This window comes from Podarcis muralis, chromosome 11 (assembly GCF_964188315.1).
Source record: "Podarcis muralis chromosome 11, rPodMur119.hap1.1, whole genome shotgun sequence".
Lineage (NCBI taxonomy): Eukaryota > Metazoa > Chordata > Lepidosauria > Squamata > Lacertidae > Podarcis > Podarcis muralis.
The window spans coordinates 30,023,255-30,046,355 of NC_135665.1; the positions used below are offsets into that span (position 1 = coordinate 30,023,255).

At 40.3% G+C, this 23,101-nt stretch overlaps 1 protein-coding gene across 2 annotated transcripts in view; it reads left to right on the forward strand.

Moving 5' to 3' along the window:
* ELL2 (elongation factor for RNA polymerase II 2) overlaps positions 1-22,899 on the forward strand; it is a 39,462-nt gene extending 16,563 nt beyond the window's left edge. For both annotated transcript variants that reach the window (XM_077936203.1, XM_028748471.2), the window contains 8 exons: positions 3,378-3,637; positions 6,204-6,328; positions 6,459-6,552; positions 8,362-8,935; positions 12,785-12,851; positions 16,654-16,825; positions 19,458-19,502; positions 21,404-22,899. In XM_077936203.1, the coding sequence (XP_077792329.1) occupies positions 3,378-3,637; positions 6,204-6,328; positions 6,459-6,552; positions 8,362-8,935; positions 12,785-12,851; positions 16,654-16,825; positions 19,458-19,502; positions 21,404-21,520 (1,454 nt within the window). In that variant the 3' untranslated portion in view covers positions 21,521-22,899. The remainder of the gene's footprint in view (positions 1-3,377; positions 3,638-6,203; positions 6,329-6,458; positions 6,553-8,361; positions 8,936-12,784; positions 12,852-16,653; positions 16,826-19,457; positions 19,503-21,403) is intronic.
* Positions 22,900-23,101: the final 202 nt, after the last annotated feature.

The window sequence follows — 23,101 nt, forward strand, 5'->3', positions numbered from 1 at the left end:
TTGATCCTGATGGCATCATGTCAGGTTCATCTGAATTCTGCTTCTGAATTACCGTAGTTACGGAATTACCGTAGTTACTGAATTACCATAGTTACCGTTTGAACAATATTTTTAATGCATTTCAGGACTCTGCAGTAGATATAAGTTGCTGTTTTGATATCTTTCTGGTTTTAAGGAGTAGAACATTAGTATCTCAAAATCATAGAACTGGATTTAGAAGGGATCTCAGAGGTTATTTAGTTCAGTGTCCAAATTTATGTTGGAGGCAGTATTTTAACAGGATTTTAGATGGCACTAGCAGCTACAGTGTACAGTGATGGGAGAGAGATATGAAGAAGAGAGATTAATTGAGACACCAGTTTTGCCAATTTATATTCTGTCAGATGTCTTAAATAAGTTAAACCATATGCAGAGATACTTTGACCCAGACATTTCTGTGTGCATTAAAAAAAAAAAGTATGTCCAGTGTCTGCAGAAGTTGTGCCAGCTGAAGTTTTTGACAGCTGCAGCTGACATACCAAGTGCGTAGGTATTAAAGCTAGAATATTTATGCTGCTGTCTGCTAGTTCTTATACCAGTGGTAGCTACAGGATTGCTAATGACGGTAATTGTAATAATAGGTGGATTGGCATTCAGTTGTTGTGATATGGCTTCCTTCAGAATCCTATATAGGTCTATTCAGGAGGAAGACTTACTGAATTCAGTGGGGCTTGTTCTCAAGCAAGGGAGTATAGGATTTGTAGCCTGAGTAAAGGAAAATGGAGAGACTCCATATGCAATCTATACTATTTGATACTCTTTGGTTGTTGGGTAATATGCCAGGGAAGGCTCAGCTTCCTGAAGAGCCATAGAGATAAGGTAGGACAGAGAAGGAAGAGTTCTTCTCTATCTTACCTTATCTCTATGGCTCTTCAGGAGTTTGAAGAAACACAGTAGTGAGGATTAAGATGCATAGGATAATAGGAATTAACTGCAGTTAATTCATTTGGATTAGTGCTTTTAATTTTTTTTCTATTTATGTGTGTATTTTAATGTCCTGTAGCAGGAATTCAAGTTGCTGCATGTTGTATATGAGCTTCAAGTTATCTTTTACTTTATTGACTTTAGAAACTTGGGTTGTACATGCTCGGAATGGCATTCTTTGTAATGCGCTGTCCACTTGGCAAATCATTAAACGTCTTTTGGAAGAAAAGCTAAATTTTATAAAATTAGCCAAATAAATTTTTTATAACTCTCTTAATTTCTAGTTGCATTCTTCTTTTATTTTTTTTCTTTGGCAATCCTTAAGGTAGATGGCTATGATTCTCACTTCACAGATGGGCAAAGGATGCCAAAACTCCAGACTTGTTCATGCAAACATATTTTTGCCAAGTGAAACCTAGAGGAATAGTAATTTTCTAGCAGTTCTCAAGCAAGCTGTGTCATGATCTAAACAGATAATTTAATCTGTATTCACTATTAGCAGTAAACATTTAACTTCCAAAGAATGTTTTGGTTCTAGTGAATTTGTTGTTTGCAGTAGATTAGAATTAGAGAAGCATTTGGGTCTTTTTTGCAATAGTAAAATTCTAGTCAAGTTGCTAATATATTTCATAATAAGTGGGAAGCTATTATGTTAACTAGGAGGAAGCTACTTCTAAAACAAGAAAATAACAACCTGATTTATGAGAGAACACTTACTGAAGTGTTATCAAAGGATGGCTGAAATAAGAGAATAGTTTCTTTAAATAACATAGGTTTTACCTGTGTTTGGTTAAAGTGTGTTAGATTTTTTATAAAAACTAACAAAGGTTTTAGCATAGCAGTAATAAAACCATCTAGTTTTCTGTCTTTTACCTTTAGTTGGCCTCCAAAGCAGCGAGTTTCCTAGTATAATCCAGTTCTACAAAACATTGTCATCCGCTTTCTCAGCCAGTCATCTCCTAACTCACGACACCAAAGAACTCTTAAATAGCCATATTCCGAAGCATTAGTAGCTGTTGTTGAAACCACGTCATCCCTTGTTCAAATCTGGGATCTGTGTGTATGTGGAATGAGTTCAGGTGGTTTTCATTAGAATTCCTCCTTCCACACAGTTACCAAGATTTACAGAAGAGATGAAGCACTGCAGAACTTTTTTAAAAGACACAGCTCTTGCCAAATAATTTTGAATGCTTGTGGTGATGCAAAGCTCTTTTCCTGAAAAGATACAGCAAAGCTCCAGAACCAAAACATGCTAGTTGTGGGTTCTTCAGAGAAATTTCATAGCAACTATGTTGACTGGCTGTGGAAATAACTAGGCATATTGGATCCTGCAATATTAACGAGAAACATATTTGCTTATCATCTTTAGTGCTCTGTCGTAACTCTGTGTGGCATAGGTTATATGCCATATAACCTATGTGAGCAATATCATAGCGGTCTTTTGTAGTAATATAAATATAGTTCACCACTTTGGGGGCGTTTGGACTAAAAACTGTATATAAATAAACCATATCCCACAATAAACTTGTTCAAAGCAACCTGGTGAGTTCAGCCATGCATAGCTTTGAATTTGGGTGTTTCACTGACTTGGAAAACTCTTATTTCCTAGAAATAGCTTATTAGCATCTCCTTCTAGTGTAAACGAAGCAGTAGAAAGTCTTTTAGTAGTATCTATCAGCTGTCAAAAGATCTATTATTTTATTTATAGCTGCCAAGAAACTGCTAGTAAAATTAGATTGTCTCTTCTACTAAATTTTGAACCCATTTTGCCCTATTTAGTATTTGTAAAGCGCAATAGCAAGGGTACCAGTCAGTGATCCTTGGACTTAGTTTCATTAAAAAGAACAGTTGAGAGAAGAGGATAGGGACACACACCAGCAGAAAATTTAATACTAGCAGAAAATAATACCGACAAAAAAAAAAGGTTCCATTTCATCAGCTAGCACATAGCTGGACTCACCTAGTCTGTTGCACTAGCAGGGTGCCACAGTTAAATTTTACACAATAAAAAGAGATGGGTTGATGATCACCCCTTTACATAAATTACATAGCCTTAACATTGACCAAACTTGCCCGTTGGAAATATACTGCAGGGATTTACTTGAGTCTTAAATTATAAGGTAATGAAATTATATCCATTATATTATTTATATATATATATATATATATATATATATATATATATGTACACACACACACACACATATATTAATATAGGCTATAGGCAGAAAGAAGGAACAAATCTCTAAAACGGTTGAAAATCCTTAAAAAAAAAAAAATCCCCAATATGTCAAAAAAAAAACCTGAGTCAATGAATCTGTTTTCTCCAGCAGTCAGTTAGGAAGTAAATTTGGGGTAACTTGTTTGTGTCTAAGGTGGAGAGAAATGAAAACGGTTGTTTATCTTGCATATAGGTAAAAGAGTACAAATTCGGAAAGCGCCACAAAGTATTCCAGATGCAGTGCCTGAGAGGAAAAGGTCCACTCCCATCAACCCAGCGAGTACAATACGCAAGACGCATACAAACAACAGTATTTCTCAGCGGCCATATAGGGATAGAGTGATTCACTTATTGGCACTGAAAACCTATAAAAAACCAGAGCTTCTTGCTCGCTTACTCAAAGATGGTGTTAGTCAAAAAGACAGGAATTCCCTTGCAATTATTCTTCAACAGGTGAGATTATTTGTTTTACTCTCCTATCCTTTCTCCTGTTTTTGTTTTCAGTGGTTACGGTACATATATTGCCATGCTTAAACTAGTGGTGTTATGCCAAATTAGTTTTTGTTTTTTTGTTTTTCTTTTGCATATCTTGAAAATGCCTCCAGTTTTGCCAACATCCATCTATATAAAAAACTGCAGTTGGGTCTAAACCTATAGACTCTTGTAACATGTTCCACAGTGTGGTTTGTGTAAAAACTCTTGAGATAAAGCTTGTGCATTAGCTTGCTCAAATGGGAGGACTACTTTGAATCTGGGGTCATATTTTTCATGACCAAGCACATTTATGCTTGGTCAGAAACAGCAGTTGAATGAAAAAGTGAAGGAAGGCATCTTTGCTTCCAAGCCAATGGATTTAAACAACCCAGTTAAAAAGAGCATTTTTTTCCTAAAATTCTCATTTTAAGAATTGAGAAAACAAACTCCTCAAGAAATTTTTCTCCTGATATTTTAAAGAGGGAGAATTGTTATTCTTTAAACTTGAATCAATGAGAACTTCTATAATGCTCTCCCCGCCCCAGCCCCAGCTAAATTAATTTTATTAGCTGAAGAAGAAATCTTACTAGGAAGTGACTATAATGGGGTCTTTAAATTGACAATAAGGCAATAGAAAATAAGACTAAGCTACTTAAAGAATTTAGAAAAAGAGTGGGCAGAAGAGAACTCTTTTGCTAAATGCAAGCCTTCTAAGTGGGATGATGAAGTAATTCCACGTGTGTAAAAATGTAGACTCTTCTTTCTGCAGAAACTACAAGGTAGCTGAGACGTATATTTCAGAAGTCTTGACTGAGTAGAATATCTGAAGTTAACTCCTACTGATGCAGCATTGCTGTATTCCTACTCTCACTGCCAGAGAGGCAACCTGGTTTTTAAGCTAAACAGCAGTTTGCTTCTTCAGAAACTGCTGCGCCAAGAACAATAAGCAAAGTTCCAGCTTCATGTGCAATTCACTCCTGCACATGCAGATCTTTTCTTTGGAATATAGCCATCGTTTAGGTATCTCGGATAGACAGCTATACTTGATTGGTGTTTAAAAGTGATCGCATAAAATAGTCGAATAATTTCATATTCGGTTATCTTTTAAGCACTTACTCATATCACTCTAGACACTGGCGAAGGAAGGCGGGGGTGGGGGGCGTAATCCCTGAGTGGGGGTGCTCTGCCCGCCTACAACTCCCACGCTACCGCGAGCCGTCATAGGAAGGGGGCAGCTGCTGCGCCACTTTGCCGATTCCTTCCTCTCCCCTTCCCGCTTGCCTGCTTCCTTCCCGTCCTATCCCCTGCCTGCTTGCCTCCTCCAGCAGCTCCCCCCTTCCTCTGATGGCTGGCAGTAGGCCCAGCAGTCACAGGTGGGCAGTGCGCCATTGCCCCATGCTCCCGGCTGGAGGAGGCAGGCAGGGGAGAAGACAGGAAGGAGGCAGGCGAGCAGGAAGGGGAGATGAAGGAAGTGGGATCGTTGGGTGCACATGCGCGGCTATCCTGCGCCTGGAAGGGCACCCTCCACACCCCTCGGGAACACACACACCCCGTGCCCCTCGGGAACACGCCCGCCCTGGGCAGCATGGGCATATGCTCCGCCACTAACTCTAGAAAGTGAAAAGATTCCATGGTTTACATAGGTTTTACAAATCTGGAATGTTCTGATGGATGGTGCAGTGATTTAGGGAAGAAAGTAGAAATCTTCTGCTTTTCGTTATCTAGGAAGAATAAGGAGGGAAATAAATATATGTCTTAAAAAACAAGTGGGATAAACATCAGAAAGAACACCAGCTATTTTGCAGTAGTTTCAGTAACCAATTTAGGAGGATAATTAGGTAATGTTCAGGTGTAGAGAAATGCAGGATTAGACTAATATGTTGAACTGTACAGGTTAATACATATGAAGGGGAAATGCAATGTCGGCCACCTCTTTTTCAGAATATATACATTCACACATACTGTGTGACCTAGGTATGTAATAATTTGAACCAAATTTGTGCTTAGAATGGAGTCTGGGTGTATTCAGTCATCATATCAGATCATATGTCTGTTTAACCGTATTAATCGTGTATGTATATGTTTTGTATTTAAAACATTTCTATGAGTCTGTGTATATTCTCTTTAAACTCTTGGGATAAATCTATATGTAGCTGTTGTGGCTTTTACGTCAGTCTTGCATGGTCTTACCCAATTTTTATCTGTAGCTTATTTCTTTAATAATATTTCTATACCACTTGCATGGTGATTTGCACTTGCAAAGTGATTTACAAGAGTAAATAATACAGAGAAGCCCAATCACAGGAATAAAACTAGGAAGGGTGTAGTGCTACCAGTCAGGGATATTCAAGTGTGATTAAGTGGGATTTTAGGAAGCAGTGGACAAACCCAACAGTCTGTGCCTCCCAAACATTGGAGTTGGGGGAAGGCATTCTATAGAGTAGGCACCACTGTGGAGAAGACCTGCCTTCATGGTTTGCTGTGTTGAACACCAGGTTCTGTCAACTTGCTGATACTGTTTGTATTTTTATCTCTTTATCTGTAGGTAGCCAATTTGAATCCAAAGGACAACTCTTATACACTGAAAGACTATGTTTATAAGGAAGTTCAGAAAGACTGGCCTGGGTACAATGAAATAGATAAACAGTCGCTGGAATTAATACTCTCCCGGTAAGTTCAATCCCTTCTTTGTAATATGTTGACTTGAAAACAAAAGCTATTTGCTTCCTACAAATAAGAACTGCTAGAGCATCGTTAACTTGATATTCCTTGTAACCTGGAATGTGGGTGCTCTTTACAGAAAACTCAGTTCATCTCAGAATGTCACCAGCACCGGTCACTTGGAAGCTCCTCTGGGCTCTCAAAAAGATGCTGCATCTGCTTCTCCTTCCCAGGTATTTTATTTGTCACTCTTTATACCCTGATTCATCCAATAAGGCAACACATGACAAATACTGATGTATGTTTGGAAGCTTCAGTTGACTAGTGGGAAAGAGCCACGTAGAGCACACTCATTTGGCATGCAAAAAGGTCCTGGCATCTTCTTGCCTGAAGTTCGAAAGAGCTGCTACCAGTGTTGGAGCGTATGCCCGCGCTGCCTGGGGCAGGCTGGGTACAGAGTTCAGGATTGGAGAGGGGCGGGGAAGCTCCTGCCCACTCTTCTACTGCTCTCCACCTCCGGGTCAGACGTGACTCGGTAGTGGAGCTACTGCTGCCAGGCGCAAGGTGTGCCAAGGAGGGTTGGCAGCAGCTCTTCCACCCACTTGCCTGCTCTCCTTCCTCCCGGGTCAGGCCTGAACCAGGGGGTGGAACTGCAACAGGCACAAGTGTTGCAGCCAAGGCATAGCTTCTTCTGGCACGGAGCCAGGGTCTGATGAAGGAGCCTGCTGTGGGGCGCCTGTTTGTGCCCTTTCAAATTTGCACCCGGGGCCATGGCAGCCACGGCACCCACCACGCTACACCTCTGGCTGCTACTAGCTATAGACAACACTGAACTAGAAGGTTGAGTGTTCCAGTTTGATATAAGGCAGCTTCTCTTTCTCTGAAGTATTTCTATAGATATCTATATTATGGTAACACCTGTTTTGGAGAGGGAATTTCAACTGTCTTCCAAAGTTGAAAATACTGCACTTACAGAGTGGCTTAAAATTCCTAATAAGTGTTCCAAGAGAAGAAGAATCAGAAGCAGTTCTAATCCGCCCTAAGGAGAAAGAATGACTTTTTGTGCTTGCCTTTTGGTCTGCTGGTTTCTGTCTCTTCTGTGCACTCTCTCTGACTCACATCTAATTTAAATCTGTTGTGTAGATTGGTGCTGAGCCCTTCTGGTAAGATTTCCTGCACTGTACTGAAACAGTCCATGTCCTTACAGATATGAGTCATTGGACACAACCCACTTGACTACTTGAGCACACATACACCTGGCATTAGTTGTCTTTCCAGTTTGGCAGCCCCATGCCACCAAAGCGCATTTTAAGCTTTTCAGTTTCAAAATGTGGCTTGTTGTTTCCCCGGGAAAGTGCTGATTTGGCAAAGTAGCATCTAGCTTGGGTGTGTGCATACGTGCTCTTGGGCATATATTCACTCTGTGTTTTTTTTAAAACACCTCCACTATTGGGTGAGAGTGACTTCAGACAATATTGGAATAATTCTTTCCTCCCATGTGAAAAAGTCTGGTCCTATCCTGCAGCAAGTGAAGCTGACCATTTCAGATAGCATAGGTGAAAGGGATTGATGAATGCAGAAATTAACGTCTGAAGAGTATAGCAAAACTTTTTTTAATTGTTGGTTCTATCATGGTGGGGAGTCATGATTTGATGCTTTGCTTCAGGCAGCAAAATATTTTGGGTCATGGCTGCATGTGGACACGAGAAATTAGGACAAGGAAAGTGTATTTAGTGGCTTCAGAAAACTAATTTAGCACCAATTGACATGTTACGTACAAACATTTTTCCTTTAATATCTAAATTATCACAGTGTGAATTATTTGGTTTTCTTAAGGAAAGAATCCATGTCCAGTAGAGAATTCCCATGGCACCATAAATAAAATCCATTGCAGAAGCTCCCTTCTGCTCACACAACTCTTCTTCTAAAGCTTGAAATAGTGTTCCTTTATCTTCTATATTTGCTATATAAGTATTTCTAATTGTCATTTCTTAATAACTGCAAAAGTAACAGTGCTGTTTGTGCGCCTCAATTTATTGCAGAAACGGCTTTTGGATTCTGATTTTATTGATCCTTTAATGAGCAAAAAACCAAGGATATCTCATCTTACCAATAGAGTTCAACCAACACTAAATGGTCACTTGACTGCTTCTGGTGAAAAGAATGCTGAAGCTTCTCAGCCTCCCCCTCCCCCTGCAGTTGCTGCAACACCAGCTGCTCTGCCACTTCCTCCAACTTGCCTTCCTGTTTCAAATCCTCCTCGAACTGTGAATTCTAACTCCAATTCCCCCAGCACTCCTGAAGGCCGGGGGACTCAAGACCTGCCTGTTGACACTTTGAGTCAGAATGGCAGCATTTATGGGGACCAGCACCAGAAATATACTTCTAGGACTCCGCTGGAAATCCCAGCACCTGCTGAAGATCTGTCAGTGTGCCCAAAGTCTACGAATGAGAAACACTCAGCGTTGCACAAAAAATCCAAGAAGAAGTCAAAGAAGCATAAGGAGAAGGACCAAATCAAAGACCACATCACTGGGAATGCTGCAGAGAAGGAGAGAGACTGTGAAAAGAAGGAAATTGTCAAACTGAAGAACTCCAGCCTGAAATTGATTGAAGGTATTGTCATTGCTTTTCACTTTGGATGACCAAGGCACCTATGCCCTATAATTACATTAGCACTGAAGCATGGGAGTTATTTGCCCATGGTAATACCTGCATACAGTAATACCTGCATACAGGTAGACAAGGGATAGTTGAATGAAGTGGTTGCCTCCCATGCCAACCCCTCCCTTGTCTCCAGGATGCAGGCATTCCTGTTATTAGTGCAGGATGGGGCCAGCCCACAAGCAGTTAAACCCATGCAAATGTAATACATGGAAATTCCCTGTCTCTTTCCTTTTGCCTGAACTTGAAATCTGTTGCCAACGACCAATGCATATTCAGAGCCACACGAATGAAAGCCTTATACAGTGTATATATCTTGCCTCCAAACAATTTCTCTAATCAGCTGAAGTTTATATTCGTAAGCCTGTTCTTGTAAGGTTGTTTTTCTCTTTATTAACTTGCATACACAGTTTCAGTGTTGGAGAGAAGTAACATCTGCAAAAAGCTGTGGGAATGTATTCTGACCATCATTTATTCTAACCTGCCCCACAGATTTCCTTTGTATTGATTTATTTGAGATTTAATCTAGTGGGTAGGACAGGAATAATATTTAAATCATTGACAGTAATGAACCCAGTATGCAGCAGTCTACAAATCTGGGCTAGCCTTGATTACCAGTCGCAGACTTAGTCACCAGGACACTGACTCACCTCGGAGTTGAGCTTTGAGAAGGTCTAGTGGGGTGTTATTGAAATCACAATACTTAGAGGTAAGCCATCATTCCTGCAACTGAAGAGTAGGGCTAGGGTTTGCTTTGTACTTCTAGGTGTCTCAAGAGCAGAGAGTCAGGGTGACAAGCCCCCACTCCCCATATGATATAGGCTGGAGCTATGCATAAACAGCTGAAAGGCACAAGTTTAATATATTGACTACTGTGACCACACTTGTGGCCCAATTCAAGAACCACACCGCGTAACTTTTCAGATAGCGAAAAATACAAACATGATTGATGGCTGTAGCATGATTAAGTTATTGGTGCACATTATTAAAGTGCATAGGCATTCCATTAGTAAATAGCTAGAAATAATTATTCATACCATTCTTTTAATTTCTCAATTTGACATTTTCTCAAGACACAGTATTTAGATACAGAGTTCCAGGCTTCCCCTAATAGTTGTAGTGACAGCCGCTCAGGGAACTTGAGTTGTTATCCTGAAAGTTGACCACCTATCTGTTGCCTTCCCTATTTTAGAAAGGATACGAAGATGCTGTGGTTAGAAAAATCCAGACAGGGAGGAAATGTAGCTGCTATTTTTTTAAAAAGTTATTGAATATCAGCAAGGGCACTGTGATTTGTAACTTTTTCTAAAGGACCTATGACACACTTTGTAGAGCCAAATTTAGTTGTGAACTATTTTAAAACTATTTTGTGAAGTTAAATAAAAAGTTGACTACATATTTGAACTAATTCCTGTTTAAATATTATTGCTGACTAGATACAATAGATTTCCAATTCACTGAGGCTCATGACTTGGTTGTCCTAGTCAGGGCCTGGGACAATTTGAATTGTCTTTGTTTAGTTGCTTGGTCGCACAGGGTACTCTCACAGATTCTTGGTCTTCTTTATCAGACTAAGTCCAGCTTAAGAAACACACATTTAAAATTATATTTTTAGGAATACAAAATAAGCTTTTCCTTTTCTAATATGTTAACTTGGATTATATATTGATATGAAATACATTAACCTACCACTATATTTGATTGTGTTTGGCATCATTGTAAGAAATCTATATATATATTGTCTCACATGTAAATGCAAGTGCCTTCTGTTCATACAAGAAATTATTTACATCCAAGCAATTACCGTATTTTTCGCTCTATAACACGCACCAGACCATAACACGCACGTAGTTTTTAGAGGAGGAAAACAAGAAAAAAATATTCTAAACAAAACAGTGGATGTATGATTTTTGTGGTTCATGCTGTGGCCACAGACATGTGATCTGACGGTGAGTTTGGGGTAGCCCAATGCAAAAATCCTGAGGATCCATGTGGATCCATGCTAAAGTCGCCCTAAAGTCGCAGGGGCGCTGGGGGAGTGAACAGGAAGCAGGAGGAGGAGAACAATCCCTCTCACACACAGACACACACACACACACACAGAGTATCAATCCTAAAGTCGCAGGAGAGCGCAGGGGCACTGGGAGTGGGAAGCAAGAGAAAGAGAACGATCCCCCCCCCCCTCTCTCTCTCACACACAGTATCAATCCTAAAGTCACAGGAGAGCGCAGGGGCGCTGGGAGAGTGAAGGGGAAGCAAGAGGAGAACGATGCCTCACACACACACACAGACACACACACACAGACACACACAGAGTATCAATCCTAAAGTCGCAGGAGAGCACAGGGGCGCTGGGAGTGGGAAGCAAGAGAAGGAGAACGATCCCCCCCCCCTCTCTCACACACACAGTATCAATCCTAAAGTCGCAGGAGAGCGCAGGGGCGCTGGGAGAGTGAAGGGGAAGCAAGAGGAGAACGATGCCTCACACACACACAGACACACACACACACACACACACACAGAGTATCAATCCTAAAGTCACAGGAGAGTGCAGGGGCGCTGGGAGTGGGAAGCAAGAGAAGGAGAACGATCCCCCCCTCTCTCTCTCTCTCACACACACACAGTATCAATCCTAAAGTCACAGGAGAGCGCAGGGGCGCTGGGAGAGTGAAGGGGAAGCAAGAGGAGAACGATGCCTCACACACACACAGACACACACACACACAGAGTATCACTCCTAAAGTCGCAGGAGAGTGCTGGGGCGCTGTGAGAGTGAACAGGAAGGAGGAGGAGGAGAACGATAGCTCAAGCACACACACACACACACACACACACACACACACAGCCCCTACAGTGGCTGATCCAAAATCGGACAGCAAAAAACTGCAGGCAGGGACACGGGGTTGTTTTAAAGCAACCAGCCCCGATCTGCTTCTCTCCCTCCTCCCGGCTAGGCTGGCTGAAAAGCTTTGCTGCTACTTAGCAGCTCAGTGGAGAAGAGAGAGGGACATAGAGCACGGGGTTGTTTTAAAGCAACCAACCCCGCTCTGCTTCTCTCCCTCCTGCCCGGCTCGGCTCGCTGACAGGAGCCGCTTACACCCGCTTTGCAGTTTCAAAGAGAGCCACGGACTGCTCACAACTGCAGCGGATTCCCCTGCCATCTGTAGGCATTCGCTCCATAACACGCACAGACATTTCCCCTTACTTTCCAGGAGGAAAAAAACTGCGTGTTATAGAGCGAAAAATACGGTATTTTTAACCCTGCCATTCTGATGACGGATAAATTCAACCCAGTAATTGCTTGTCATCTTCTTTTATAGTAAATTATTTGATTATCTTTGCATATTCATAACTTTGTGTGAAGGGGAAGAATTAGTAGAAAGAAAAGCACTTCGGCATTCCACTCCATTGTTGTTTATTGTGCCCTAGTGAAAGCTGGATGTTGATGTAAAACTCCCATCTCCTTTTGTCCACCGACATCTGCCACAGAAATTCTTGAATTGCTGTGCAGATGCCACAACTTGTCTTGAAATAATAGAAGGCTGACCTTAGGTTAAGACTGGACTGCTTTTATTGTACGCAGACCAAAGTTCCTTTTGCATTTTAAGTTCCTGCCATTGGCTGATTCAGAATTTGTCATGCAACTCCTATTACAGATATTCAATAGGGTGGTTTGCTCTTAATTGTCTCTTAAAGCTAATGCCTAGAAAGGAACCCTCTGCGTAGGCACTTGAAAGTCAAATCCAGTTTGGTTTGGGAACAATCTCTTATCAAAGTATGTAAACTTGTATTTCTTTATAGGTGTTGAAGAGACTTGCGCTTCCACCACAGATCCTTTGTCAACAAGTGAACTACCGGACTACTTTGTGTAAGTAGGATAATACTGGAGAAAGGGAATAGAGCGGCAGGGAACTATTTATGCAGTCCTCTTAGTACTGCATAAGCACTTAGTAACCAAGAAAGTTACTAAGTAAAGAGGGGAAAGCTGCCTGGAAATGTTGCTCTGTGTAAGATTTCAAGTAAGGTAAAGGGACCCCTGACTGTTAAGTCCAGTCGCAGACGACTCTGGGGTTGCGGTGCTCATCTCTATTTACTGGCCGAGGGAGCAGGCGTCTTGTCTACAGACAGCTTCCGGGTCATATGGCCAGCATGACTAAGCCACTTCTGGCGAACCAGAGCAGCACACGGAAATGCTGTTTACCTTCCCACCAGAGCGGTACCTATTTATATACTTGCACTTTGACGTGCTTTCGAAATTCTAGGTTGGCAGGAGCAGGGACTGAGCAAAGAGAACTCACCCCGTTGGGGATTCGAACCGCCAACCTTCTGATCGGCAAGCCCTAGGCTCTGTAGTTTAGACCACAGCACCACCCATTTCAAGTCTATTTCAAGTAGACTTGCGTTATTGCAACTCTGCCTTGACTTTCCCTCCGATTCCCACGCTGAAGAGAAATGTCTCTTAGTTGATATGCCATCTCGAGGAGTGCTTGTGAATAAAGTTCATGTTTACCTCACCTCTGGCCTTTTCATAAGAATAAAATAGTCAAAAGTACCTGTGTTCTTTGGCTAGCTTGTCTGCCATCTTGATTCCTGGTACTGAGATCTGCCCATTCATCCTTCCAGAAAGTGTAATCTGTTAAAAGAGTAACTCTCTTAGATGAGATAGCTGGCTGAATTCAAATTGTTCCCAGACGTTTGGAGTCAAATGACTCTCAGCAACCTGAATTTATTTGTTTTGGGTTTTTTATGTGTTTTTTTGGTATGTTCTGCATCCATTTTGTTCCCTTGGCTGATTATAAACACCATTTTTTCTCTTTTCCCTTTTTGCCGTTTAATTTAATTTGGCCGTGGCAATCCATGTGATTTTGTTGACAACTGCACACTGGTATGCCTTGGAATTTTGTGGCGCAGATGCAAACAAAACCGCGTGGGTCACCCTTGATAAATGGCATCGAAAGCAAAAGGGAGTGAAAAAGAATAATGGCACACAAAAGCCATTGCAGTCAAGGAAACAAATGGGCATCAGAAAACATGAATGTATGGCTGCACGAATATTCCTGTGGCCTAGCAGGCTACACCTGTTTTGAAAAAGCCATTGCAATGCAGACTGGGTTATGACTGTTTATAATAAAAACAGCAAAACTTCATGTAAAAAATACTATTGTTTTGACTTTTCTCTGCTCCTCTTCCCCAGAATATATCTGTGCTTCAAAATCATTGTTGTTTTTCTAAAATTTGAAATAGATCATGTGGAGTGTGTGTGCTTCTTAGATGAGATAGTAGTGGGGATGTAAAAAACAAAAATATTGTCTAATCAACTAAGCTCACTTATTTTTTTAAAGCATTCCCACCCAGCTGTTCATCTGAAAAGGCTCCCAGGGTGCCTCACAAAGACCAGTGATAAGACAGTCTCTGCCCTCAGGCTTAAAAAGAGACACAAAAGAAAAAGAGATTAGGATGAAGGAAGGGGAGGGGGAGTTGGGCATTAGTTCTCAGTTAAGTTTTTCTAATGACCAGCTGAGACAGAAATGGTTCAAGGAGAGGAGGAGCCAAAAGTTGCTCCTCTTCTGCTTCAGTCTTGCTCTTTCCTGCAACCTGATGGAATAGCTGCTGTCAGGTGATAGTTGAGGAAGCTGAAACATCTGGTGGAGCTTTCTCCTCAGCAGTGCCAGTGGTGTGGGACTGCAGCCTGCTTGGGGTGTAAACATTTCTACAACTAGAACTTTGCACTGTTCAGACATAACATCTCTTCTTGGTAGATGTCCAGTTTGCAGCAGTCACAGATTTAGCTATTCACTAATAATTAACTAGTTGGTGCTATTGTAGAAATCCTGCTGAAAAGTAACTATTTTCAAACATCTGGTTGCTGATTTTCAGTATGTCCTGTTTGTAATTGTTTCTTGAGACAAAGAAAGTGAAATGCACATTTTATGAGTTATTTGAAATGATTTTCCAACACCCCTCTGTGTTGGAAAGAGATTTACTTCTCTTTCTCTAACAAGAATTTTTTTAAAAAAACAACAACTGTACTGTGGATTTAAATACATGCAGGAAACCTAATAACCCTTGGTGTAAAAAAAGAGAAAAAAAAAAGAGCAGTGTGTGCTTTTGAATGTTGTGAATCGAAATGCTGACACAACCTTGCCCAGTAGTGCTACTGTACAACAGGGTGGTGAGAGTGCAATGACTCCAATCATGTTCACATGACCCTTGTCCCTGGAATCACGCTGCCTGCACATGTCTATCGCATATCAGCTGTAACTGGCACAGAGCCCTGTTTTGTTCTACTTGGGCAGCACACACTCCTTTTGTGCAGAAAAATCTGAGACGATGGTGTCTTGCATTCCTATAGAAACTCATTTGACGGTATGGCTAGCAATTTCTCTCCCAAAGGCACTGTTTGTTAGCAGTCAGGCAGAAAACAGATAAAGGGTTCCAAGGCCAGTGGAATAATGTTTTTTTTAATCTACAGTGCTGCCTATGTACATGGCGTTTTACAAAAAGAGAAAACGGGTCTTTAAGCACCTGCAGTCTAAAAATAGGCACAAGGGAAATAGAGGAAGTGGAGAGTGATGGAGGCAGCAGTAAATGGAAGTAGAATGTACCATTATTTCTCATAAATGTACTTGGGTTTAGTTACAATCAGCTATCAGGACTGGGGGTTGTCCCAGAGGCTTCATAACATGGCAAAAGCGGGTTTTGAGGAAGTACTTGAAGAGAGTAAACAACATGGAGGTGTTCAGGGAGACAGTTTTGGGTAGAAGGGGCAGCAAAGAGTGAAGTTATTTCAGGTAGGAGAAGACCTTCAGATAGTTGAGGAGGGTGGAGCTGGATGAGTAATAGCTACAGTTAGGGTTGTGTCAAGATACAAGAACTGAATATGGAAAGGCAAAGGCCACAGAGGGTTGTGAAGGTACGGATAAGAATCTTGTGCATGATCTAGGAGCAAACAGGAAGCCAGTTTAGGGAATTAAAGAGGGCTGTTGCATGGTCAGAGCAATGAAAAGGTGAATAATGATAAAGTGAAGGGTATAACGTAGGACAATGCAAGAACAGAAAGGAGACAATCTATAATATTGTTCCTTCTAATTCCCCTAACCCAGCAGAGAGGGAGGCTTGGAGATATGTAGCAATAGGCAACAATTAGGTTGATTGCATAAAATGTATTTCCACTAAAACATCTGTGAGGTGGAAGCTGTTTATCTTTCCTCCCACACAATCGTAGTTGATACAATACTGTAACTATTTCTTAAGTCTTAGCCACCTGGGCTTTTTATTAACTTCTTTAGTCCATCCAAGTCATGAGATTTTGCCTGATATTTAAAAGGTCCTTCAGTTGTATTAATTGTAGGAAATATAAACTATAATCAGATTCACAGAAGAATTTTAAAAAGCAGCAGTGTTTGATTTTAATATTATTGGTTCCTATGTAAAAATGTATGTCATTGTGAACATTTTTTTGAACAAAATAACCAGTAACCTGGAGATTGCAGAAACTAAATTCTGACTAGTTAAAAGGTGGTTAGATCACCATGACAGTGAAGGGAGAATTAAGTAATTTATACCTCTTAATAAGTTTTTAAGGGGAAATGAATTATGATAACCTTTTTAAAAAATTACAATACCATGAATTTTAAATCTTGTTTATTTCATTTCTTTTTTAAAAAAAGAAAATACATAGCTATTATCTCTTATGAACAACGACAAAGTTACAAGGATGACTTCAACGCAGAATATGATGAATATAGAACCTTGCATGCAAGGATGGAGAGTGTTACTAGAAGGTTTATGAAACTAGATGCACAGCGTAAGCTGGTTTCTCCAGGATCAAAAGAATATCAGGTAAAACTTGCTTTCCACCTTCCTCTGATGTTAATGTAGCTTTAACCTTCATCCAAGTATGCCTCATGATTTGGATTAGTATTGTTGGACGCACGTTACATCTGTTCCCCATGGTATGGCCATAATGTTAAGTTCTATAAGAACTTTTGACTGTACCTTGCATGTGCCAAATCCCTCCATGGAGGCCTTATAGAGAAGAACTCTTGGAAAATGTTCCACAATTGTGATCATTCCTGTCCTGCAGTCTTGGCAGAGGCTGGTTCTATTTTGTAAACCCCGACACATCTTTTTATTTTGGGAAGTGATGGATCTTTACTTTCCTTGGCAAGGCTTAAACTAGTATTGGATTATTTTAGGAGAATTATTTACATATCAATCATGAACTGATCCTCAGTGTTTACTCCCATTCTCTGGTTCAAACCAATATAGTGATTAGGGATATAGGTTCATCAGTCTTGTGCCTTCAGATTACTTTAAGATAAATGAGAAGCAGTGCTTGCTGCTGAGTCTTAAAACCAATGATTAGTGATGACAAAGGGTTGTGCAAGAGCAGGATGACGCTCATGTTGTGGTAGGATCAACAATATATTTGTATAAACTTGGTTCTTTTGTCCTAGCCTCTAACCCCTGGAGTGTTGCTTAGCACAAACAGAACAGGAGGAGAGGAGACTTCCTAAAGTGTCTAGTCGGAAAGCTCTCTGATGCTAAAAGGCAATGCCCACATTCAGCATATCTTGGTTTAATAAACTGAGATGAACATTTGCTCACACTGCAAGTGGAAGAGCAAAAGGCCTGTATGCATGCAGCGTAAACCAACCAACCAGAAAGTCGCTAATTAACCATAGCTTCCTGTTTCTTTTTTGGTCAGTTTTATTGGTTTTCCAAATTTTAGCTTGATTTATGAAAATTATACTAATTATTTCCAAATTAATACAATTTTAAGAGAGTCAGTGTGGTGTAGTGGTTAAGAGCGGTAGTCTCCTAATCTGGGGAACCGGGTTCGTGTCTTCGCTCCTCCACTTGCAGCTGCTTGGTGACCTTGGGCCAGTCACACTTCCTTGAAGTCTCTCAGCCCCACTCACCTCACAGAGTGTTTGTTGTGGGGGAGGAAGGGAAAGGAGAATGTTAGCCGCTTTGAGACTCCTTAAAGGGAGTGAAAGGCGGGATATCAAATCCAAACTCCTCTTCTTCTTCTTCCCACATGCCATTCTTGATGCGTCTTTATCATCTACTAATACTGTGTTTCATACTCCTATTTACCTTTGGTTATATTCCATTTTATAAACTTAGTCAACAGCCGCACTCCTAATGATTTCTATTCATTGTATTATATTATTTAACTTTTCATATAACATCAAGTGAGGAGCAATATTTCTTTTCTTTTCAGTCCAGATGTGATCTGATAAATCCAGTTGTTGACATTCATTGGTCTTGTGTATCTGCCATTGATGTATTAAACTGCATTCTTTGCTGGCTGGTAACAATACAGTGGTACCTCGGTTTAAGAACAGTCCTGTTTACGAACAATTCAGTTTACGAACTCCGCAAAACTAGAAGTAGTGTCCCAGTTTGCAAATTTTACCTCAGTCTAAGAACGGAATCCAAACAGTGGAAGGGCACTGGCGGCAGGAGGCCTCCAGTGGTTTTGGTTTTTGGAATGGTTTTGGTTTAAGAACGGACTTCCAGAACGGATTAAGTTCGTAAACCGAGGTACCATTGTACTGTTGTTCCATTGTGATTGGGGTGGACAGCTGAAATCTCAAGGATGACTCCAATCGTCCTCTGCTCAGTTCCTGTCCCTTCCATCCCATAGTAGGAAGTTCCAAAGGAACTATAGTCTTCTCCTTTCAGTTGGTGAGCTAGATCAACAAGTTCCAGGAACTTGCCATTTTCTTTCTCAGTTTGAAGGCAGGGTATTTTTCTCCAAGTATAGCCGACAAGTGGGGACCACCGTCGTGCTCCCATCAGAAGCATCTTCAGAGACCCTGTACCGCTTCACGTATATGTTGCAAAATTCCTCTCACCTTCACTTTTTACTTTTTGGCCCATGTTCTTCCTCTTAAACATAAGTTGTATCTCAACATTGCTTTAAGTTCATAGTCCCCTTTTGGGGGGTAGTTTAAGCTCTAGCCTCCAATAACATCCATCAAAACAACAAGGCTCTCCCACAAATCATTGTTTCCTGTTTCATCCAAACTGGGATACTGTAGCTTCAGTATTCCAGGGATACCAGCTCCAGAACAAGTCAAGACATTAAGCAACAGTTTGAAGTTGGTTTATAGTCTTATTCATATTTTGGCCTAGTAAGCTGAAATATGATTGTCTGAAGTGGCTCAGTGACTCTTTGTTACTGACTGTTCTTCTCTATTAGTGAGCAGTTATTTTTCTCTGCAGAGAAGGCGGAAATGAGGGGCTCTACCAAATGGGTTTTCAAACTGTAATACCAAATTCACACCATCCCAATTCTTGAGGGGAGAGTGGGAGTTTTTGGTAAAATGAATGTGTGATCCAGGAATGTGTAAGATGGATGTTCTTACTGTACAGGTGTGGTACAGTGTCTTCAGTCAATCTTAAGGTAATTGTTAATTGCTAGCTGTACTTAGTAACCATAAATTTATCCTTAAACTTGTAGATCCTTCATGATGAAGTTTTACAAGAATATCGGAAGATCAAACAGGTTTGTATAACCTATACTTAATTATTGTGCATGGTGTATGTATAAAACTGTATGCAATGCCAGTTGAATAGGATTAATTAGAGCTCAGAGTTAACATCAAAAAGACCTAATTCCTGTACTCATAGTGGCTTCACTGTATAGGATTCTAGCACTTCTAATTTTATAGTGAAATGGATTAAAACACATATTTAGGTGACGTGTATTTAAATACTGAAACCATATTGGATCATTGCCTCTTGGATTCTCATTGCATTGGGCTTGCTTTTCAGTCTGGACAAATGCTTCTATTTGTCTGTTTTTAATATGTTTGTGGCAAATGTTTTGTTTTGGCTTCTATGATCAATGTGAATTGTGAATCTTCATATGAGTGAAATACATTTTTATCCTGCCTTCTATAGCATTCCACTTTCCAACTGAATCCTCTAGCCATAGTGACAGCCAAGGCTTGGTATTGATCCCTGATATTCAGAATTATAAATAGTGCTCTTAGAACAATGAGAATTTTAGAATTGTGACTTAGAAATGAGGCTCTAATTGACCATATGCCTCTTCTTATGTGCTCTCCCTCATTTGCTGCTTAAAACTGAAGGAGTAATTGCAAATATGGTACCAAGCATCTGTATGCCTTATGTGGCTACATCACTTTCTGAGCCTGGGCACATAACTTAGGAAGCCGAGCAGAGCTGGAAAGGGAAGTGACCTTCACTCAGGCCTTGGAAGAACCATCTGTTGAGGATTGGGGAGGAGCCTTATGCCAGAGAGGCATGAACTGAGAAGGACATCAGCTGGTCCCATTGGCAGAGGTGGAGAGAGGCAGATGAGGGTGGTATAAACCGCCCAACAAGTGTTTTTCACATGAGCAATCCAGATACCTTAATGTCTGAATCCCACTAAAGTGCAAGAGGCTTCATCTTATCTCGTGTAACTGTGTTCATTGGGCTCCCCCTGCACAGTAGGATTTAGACGTACCTAGTATTCCCTGCATTGTACCTCCTGCTTCCAGAATTTTAGAGAGTTCCTAAAAATTCTGGGTCAATTCATGTGTGTTAAACCCATGTTAAAACTGTGAGAGTGACTGCAAGGACCCAGCAGTGTGGAGGAAGTAGTACATGATCTGCTTCAGCCATGGGTCCAAATGCAATAGCTGTGCCCAATTCTCTTTTGTGCGGTAACCATTTTTTTTTCAGTTACCACAGTGATCAAATTAGTTATGGGAACCCATGGCTGTATTTGTGGACACACACTTTATATGCACTATTTGTGTATTTGTGTCACACACTTTATAAGCACTATGTCTCCAGAAGCACATCCTGGGTCCACATACAGCACTTCACAAATAGAACAGAATACAGTGAATTACACTGTATAATTATTTAAGTTTTGTTAACTATCTGATTAATTATGGAAAATGCCTGGGCATGGGTTGTATAACATACAAAGGACAAAAAAAGGCTAACAAAAAAAAAACCTGAAATCAAAAGTTTCCTATATGGAATTTGATTGTCTGAATCTTCAGCCTGTTTTCTATTCCAATTTTGTGACTGAAACATCCCTGACTGATCCTACACGGGGGAAGCATGTCCCTGATTATTGTGCAGGACCTCTCAGCATCAGTGCCAGCTACCATGGTGTCCTCGTGAACTGTGTATCTGAGATGGGTTTAAGAGCCCAACTTTGTGATGGTTCCTATTCTTTCTGAATTGGTAGGGTTTCAGGAGATGCCTGCGGGGGGTGGGGGCAGATTAGGTTTTGTTTTATCTGTGATTTAAAAAGTAATGAAATGCAAGCATATAAACATTGTTTTGTGTCTTATATACCGTCAGTGTCAGGATGATGAGATATAAATATGCTAAATGTATACTCTGTATATAGTTAGAATTTTACGTTTGTTTCTGTTGCAGTCTAGTCCTAACTACCATGAAGAAAAGTACAGATGTGAATATCTCCACAACAAGCTGGCTCACATTAAGAGACTTATAGGTGAATATGACCAACGGCACGCAGAGTCATGGCACTAGGGCTCTGGACCAGAAGATGTGAATAAACTAAAGATTATTTATTTAAAATTCCATATGACTTGCTCTAAGGTTTAAAAACAAAGTGAAATCTCTAATGCGGGAGTTTCAGCATTAGCAGGCCGAGTTGCTGTTTTTCTTGATGGTGAGGATGTTGCTTCCCTGCATAGTTGAAGCTGCTTTTCCCCCCGGTCCCTTTTTATCCTTAACATTTACTCGTTTATCCATGGAAATCATTTTACCATTGGGTACTGGGGATCCAGTCTCTGTAGTTCTGAGGTTGTGCACATTTTTAAAATATATATATATATAAATTGTAGCAGAAGCAGATGCTTTTGGATGAATTACAAGCCTGTTTTCTTCCTGACTTTTTCTTGTTAATGCAAAAACGATTTGCCTTAAATGGTAGAAAGTTTAAAAATTTGCACAATAAAATAAACATTGTTTCTGGAGGGTTCAGGGGTGTGTATGTGTGAATGCCCACATGCACACACCTATCAACAAGAGTAACTTATTTCTGTGATTTCAACCCCCACTGCAATGATTGCCTTACATTGTTTGCTTATGTATCTGAATTGTACTTAATCCATTTCTCCATAAACACTGCTTCCCAGTACATTAAAATGGGAAGCACTACTGTGTCTGAAATAAGTGTGTGTGTATGTCTGCGTGTGTGCATGAGAGAGAGAGAGAGAGAGAGAGAGAGAGAGAGAGAGAGAGAGAGGGGAGGGGGGTTGTGTTGCATACACAGTTGGGGGGTAAATCTGCTATATAGGCCAAATGTTCAGGTTGACAACTGACAAGTGTTAATGCAGGGGGTTTTTCCAATAAAACTGCTGCATCTGTTCTGGAAGACAAATATTTCCATTTCAACAATTTCAACGATTTGTCAGCTTTCTTATCCAGGAAAAATTGATACTTTACAAAAAAAATATTCTATAGTTTTGGGGCAAAATTATAAAATTAACATGTAGGTGACCTATTTATATACTGCTATAAAAGTATTTTTGAAGAGAATATGCAATGAAGCTATTGCCTACATGAAATGTATATTTAAAGATTTTTCTTCCTGTGTGTCAGGAATATAACAAAGATGTATTTAACTATAAAATACTGTGATCATCAAACAGCACAAACTTTCATTTCATGCAGTTAATTGGTTTAATTTAAGTTAAACCGTCACTTTATCATGTGGGAACATAAGTTATTTGGTCACAAAATTGACTTATACTTGTCTTTTCTTTTGTCTTAATATATTTCTTTCAAAAGTGCTGCCAATTGAAAAGGGAAGCATTATGTTTACAAGTCTGATTTTATTTTATTTTTTGGAATGTTTGCCAAAATTTTGGTAGTATCTTTAATAAACTTGTCTCCAGCATCAACTCAGTTGTTGTGTGTTGCTGTACAGCAAGAACAACAGAACATGGTACATTTCATACAAATACTGTAAGCGTTATACACATATAACTCTGAAATTCTGGACTCAGATTTTAAAGACAAAAAATAATAATATCTGGAACATTTTTCACAAGAAACCATGTACCTCTTCACAGCCCATTATTTTAGCCACAAAGCATACATTTT